At 42.0% G+C, this 5,207-nt stretch overlaps 2 protein-coding genes across 2 annotated transcripts; both read right to left on the bottom strand.

The window, feature by feature from the left end:
• Window positions 1-2,832: 2,832 nt before the first annotated feature.
• CSUI_011271 (uncharacterized protein) lies at window positions 2,833-3,871 on the bottom strand (the record flags this gene model as incomplete). Its single annotated transcript, XM_068071372.1, has 3 exons — window positions 2,833-2,972; window positions 3,476-3,648; window positions 3,759-3,871. 3 exons carry the CDS (start codon window positions 3,869-3,871, stop codon window positions 2,833-2,835), a joined length of 426 nt encoding a protein of 141 aa, XP_067916653.1.
• Window positions 3,872-4,893: 1,022 nt separating this feature from the next.
• On the bottom strand, window positions 4,894-5,121 carry CSUI_011270 (zinc finger (ccch type) motif-containing protein; the record flags this gene model as incomplete). The annotated part of the gene is made up of 1 exon (XM_068071371.1): window positions 4,894-5,121. A coding segment is annotated over one exon (228 nt), but the record flags the coding sequence as incomplete, so codon positions are not given.
• Window positions 5,122-5,207: the final 86 nt, after the last annotated feature.

The following is a 5,207-nucleotide window of genomic DNA, read 5'->3' as shown; positions in this document are numbered from 1 at the left end:
AAGATTTCTCTTCGCCATTCATGGATTCCCCAGGGTCCTGCGTCAGGTCTCTGTGGTTCGGGTGTATGCCAGGCTCTCTTTGATAAGTTCGTTTACTTCCCCGTCGATTCTTTTCTCGAGGAACATCGCATTCTTCATGGTATGTCCGTCCTCCCTACTATGTCCACGATGCTTACCGGAGGTGGCGTGCCTCCTCGTCGCTCTTCGTCGAAGAAAAACGCTTCTCGAGACTCGAAGAAATCTCCTTCTTATAGTCATAGGGGGGGGTGAACAAGGAGGGAGGGGGGAAGGGGGGCGGGGGGAGAAGAAGAGAAGGGAAGGAAGATGAAGAATGAAGCTAGATCTTTTGTAGAAGAGGTGATCTCGAGGGCGCCTGTGTGGATAGGACTGGGGTGGGATCTATGCTTGATCTTGTCTCTCTTTTACAGTCTTGTCTCTTCTTTGAATTTAATGGATGAAGAAAAAGAAAACTCTTGCAGGGATAAATCCTCTTTCTTCAGGGACAAATACAAAGAAAGAAAGAAAGAAGGAAAGGGATGAATGCACTGCGTACATAGCTAGCTTCGTGTGTTTCTTAGATCAATGTAGAGAGAGATAGATCAATCGATCACTCACTCCTTGAGAATCTGTCTTCTTTATTTTCTTCTTTTCTTCGTGTCCTTGCACTTCTTTCCTCTTCTTTCTCCCTCCTTGTTGAAATACTTACGATTGACTTCTTGGTCGACTTGACTCTTCCCATCCATCTTGACGGGCCGGCCAGTTTTCTTTCGGGTGTATGTACACCTCAACAACCCTGCTACCGTGCATAGACATCTATATGTACATCTAGATGTCTAGATGGGTCTTCCTATCAAGTTGTCGTGCGGTGGAAATGTGACTTTTCGCCGAGAAGAAAAAATCCTTTCTACTCGAAGAAGAAGAAGAATGAAGTTCCTCTTTTCCGAGAAGAAGACCCCGAATGTTTCTAAGAGAGAGAGAGGACCTCTCCCCTCTCCTTTTAGAGATACGAAGGAAGAAGTATCTCTTCGGGTGTTCTTCTTTCTCCTTGTCTCTTTTTCGTTTTTTTCTGTCTCGATACCATTGGCACATCATTTCTCATCTTATTCATTGGCACGGTGTATAGAGATCTACTCAGGTGTACATACACCTCAACTCGTCATCGCAGTGACTCTTTTCAGCTACTTTCTCCTTTCCTTCTTTGTGTCGACTGCTCTCGTCGTTCGTTTTGGGTCTGTGGCGAGCAATTCCTCCTTCTCTTTTTCTCCCTTCGTCATAGACTCGAAATAAAAGTAACTCCTTTCTCGGGGTGCGATTCCTCTCGCTGAAGAAAAAGAAAGAAGAACGAAGAGAGACGAAGAAAGAGGAAAGATGAAGAAAGAGATAGAACAAGAAGTGCCCTTGAGAGAACGAGAGAGCGACATGTATGGAGATGTATGTAGATAGGTTTGGGTATGAGTGAGTAGCTATGTATGAAGATATAGGTAGAGAGAGAGAGGTGCAGAAGCTTCCTCCTTATTGCTACACATCCACGACCAAGATAAGAAAGAAAAGAGGAAAGAACAATGAATAAGACAGGAAAGAAAAAGATCAGAAAGAGACGTAGAAGAAAGAAGGAAAGAAGACAAGACAAGAGATAGATAGATAGATGTGGGGTGTTTCAATGAGTGATAGATTGATCGACTTGATAGATGGATGGATGGATGAGACACGCATGCATGCCTACTTTTGACTGAATAAGAGTAATAGAAGAAGAATAATAATAAGAAGACAACAATGCAACCTGATCAAACAGACTCACACCCTCCTTTAGTCACCCCATCTTCATTTATCTCTCTCTTTCTTTCGCTTCTAGAGAGAAAGGCCTCCATCCTCTTTCTTCTCTTCCTATCTACTCTTCTTTCCGTTTTTCTCTTTCCTTTTCTCACTATCTTTGATGTATCTATCTATCTTTAACCTACGTATCTACACATTCACATCATGAAGTGTCTCATAGACTACTTTTCTTTTAGTGTGGCTTTCAGTCGATCTATCTTCAATCTATTTATCTAACTGTCTCTGTCTCTCTCTCTCTTTCTCTCCTGCAAAAGAAAGACCTACCCCTCATTTCTCACGAGAGAGAGAAATAGTGAACGTAATGACGATTGGCTTGTTCTTCTTCTTCTTCTCCCTCCAAAGGGTGAGGTAGTCGTTGAGACGAGGAAAGACATGAAGGTGTATAGACACCTGCCTATAAAAGGTGTCTCGTAGCAGATACAGTCAGAAGGAGGAAAAGTTCATCTCTTCGGAAGCCTTTCGATAGATGGCTCTAGTGGTTAAGATACATACATATTTAGACAGATAGTTACAGAGACAGGCCTATCTAACTAGCTAGCTGCATAGAGAGAGTGACACTAGAGACATCCATCCCCTTGGTAAGCAAGACACTGTTCAGCGTCTTGGTGTTTCATGCAGTTTGTCTAGATGAATGTGGAGAGAGACGTAGGCTTTTGTTTGGATTGGAGGTATCATGCTAATTCACCTTCTTCTTTTCTTCGCTCGCTATTTACTAGGTCTTAAGATGAGAGAGATGTCTATGTATGGGGAGTTGAAGAAGGAGGGAAGAGGAGAAAGCATGAAAGTTTCTGTTGAAGGAGGGACAAGAAAGAAATGAAGTGATGGAAGGAATAGAAGTGCATGCGTGGAGAAGATGGAGACAATGAGAAGACCCTTTCGTCGGCATAGAATTGCATGATCGTCGAAGACAGAGAGAAGACAAGATTGATCTTTCTCTCTTTTTTCTATCCCATAAGCCAGTCGCCTCTTTCTTCTCCGAGATCTCCTGCTGCACTCCCCCTAATAGACCACTACGACGACTACAACAACTTCGTGTTGATAGAAGATATCCCAGGTGTACGTACACCTACTACTACTATTATTAGTATTCTTACGAGGATTACTATTGTGACTATGAAAATTGGCGGTGTCATTGAGTTCTACGAGAAGGAGAAGCTCTCATGAACCTAATAGTAGAAGTAGTAGAAAGTAGCAGTTTTAGTCGGAGTAGGAGTAGTCCTCGTATAGGAGATGGGAAGTGTGAAGTGTAACGTTTGAGTGAGAGGAGTCGAAGAAGACCAAATAGAAAAGAGTTTAAAGCGTTCCACGTAATGATCAGAATAAGAATGGATACATACAGATGTATATAGATGTATATATATACATCTATATATCTCATGATCTTCTTCTTATACTAGGAATAGTCGTGCTAGGAGTAGTCGTAGTAGAGGTAGTAGGCTTGCCCCAGTAAGTGAGTAGTCCGCGGAGCTGCCGTAGGAGTAGCAAGGGCAAGTGTGGCTGCTCGTATCGTTCATTGATCAGTTAGAATATGAAAGAAGAAAAGAGAGGGATGTCTTCTCCCTGGGTGATAAGAAGATAAAGAAAAAGAAGACTAAAAGTAGAAGTAGGAAGACGAAGAATAATAGAGCGTGTATAGACAGACTATAACGACTACTACGACGACAAATAGGAATGTGCTCCTCCTCCTGGCACTGCTCTTCTTCTTCTTCTCCTTCTTTCTCTTCTATGTGGAGTATGCTAGCTACACACATCTTTCTCTCTCTCCCTACAATGACTCTGACTACTTTCTTTCTCTTCTTCGTGATCCTAGCTTTCCTGGAGGATAAGAAAAGACACGAGAAAAGAAAAGAAGAAGAAAAACGAGAAGAAGAAGAAGAGTTGGCTCCTGAGGGGAGATCACGTGCGTGTGTGTCTGTCTAACTCACTCCTCGAGATCTTCATAACGAAGAGAAAGAAGAAAAGAAAAAGAAAAAGAAAAAGGAGGAGTGGGAGTAGGAGTAGGAGGAGTAGTTGTAGTGATGCCTATGAAGCTTAGCATTCGAACCACTACTACTACTAGTAGCAGCAGCAGGATTATTCTTAGTCTAATTATTCTAATTATTAATAGAATACGATACGATTCTTGTTCTGCTCACGTACGCACAGACACAGACAGAAGGCGGAGAGGCACGCACCGAAGAAAAAGAAGAAGAAGACAACATAGAGAGATAGATCCATATTATTATATCGAAGATAAATAGATAGATAGAGGTATGTAAATGCGCATACGGATGACAATGAAGTTCTTTTCTCTCTGTATACACGTCTTTACATGGTGCTTATAGATAGACATATATATTTATATATAGACAAACGAGATACATACATATAGGTAGATTAAGGAGAGATACATCGAAGACAGATAGAGATGAAAATGACTGCTTTCTGGATGAAGTGCACGTTCATAAAGGCGAGGAAATACCGATGACAAAGACCATGAAAGAAAGAGAGAAAGAGCAGCTATCACTCACTCATGCACTTGGCATGCATACATGACACCGTAGGAGGAGTAGTAGTTGGAGTAGTAGTAGCAACAAGAAGAAGAAGAGAGCTCGTCAAGAAAAGAAAGAAAAAGAAAGAAAGGAGAAGAAGAAGAAACAACTGCAGATAACTCCTCTTCTTCTCCTCCTCCTCTGTCTTTCTTCTTCGTTTTCTATCTTTTATGTTGCAGCAGAGAGAAGAGAGAGGGACAGACAGAGACGAGTTAACTCTGAAAAGGAGCAATCCATCCCCCTCTCTCCCTTCTCCTTGGGACGTCCAGAAAATCCCTTCATGATATCTCTCCTTTCTTTCTTTCTCTCTCTCTCTCTCTGCTCTTCTTCCTTTCTTTCTTTCTTTCTTTCTTTCTTTCTTTCTCTCTCACTCTTTCTTTGCCTGTGGAGTCATTTGATGTGCTTCGGTTTGCATGCGGGGATGCTGCTGCTGCTCTTCTTCTTCTCTCTTTTTTAGTAGTAGTAGGAGCACTACCAGGAGTCCTACTACTACTACTAGCAGCACGAGTAGTAGTAGCCTTGGCAGGAGCTAAGTTGATACCGAAGGCATAAGCAAAGCAGAAGAAGAAGAAGTCGTAATTGCTGTAGTAGTAGTAGGAGTAGTAGTAGAAGTCTTTGTATTGGCATTACTATGGGGTGTGGACCATTTCCATATAGAGATGACGCTGTCTTCGGCGCCGCATGTGAGGAAGTATTGATCGGTAAGGCATCTTATTACACTTATGTCTCCATCCTCATGCGCTGTTAGCTCACCCAACTCTACACACACACACAAACCAACATATACATACATACATATATACATACATATATACATACGTACATATATACATACATAGACAT

The sequence above is a fragment of the Cystoisospora suis genome (genome assembly GCF_002600585.1).
Source record: "Cystoisospora suis strain Wien I chromosome Unknown contig_10515, whole genome shotgun sequence".
NCBI lineage: Eukaryota > Apicomplexa > Conoidasida > Eucoccidiorida > Sarcocystidae > Cystoisospora > Cystoisospora suis.
Note: the sequence above shows the minus strand (reverse complement) of the source record. Positions and strands in the feature narration are given on the sequence as shown.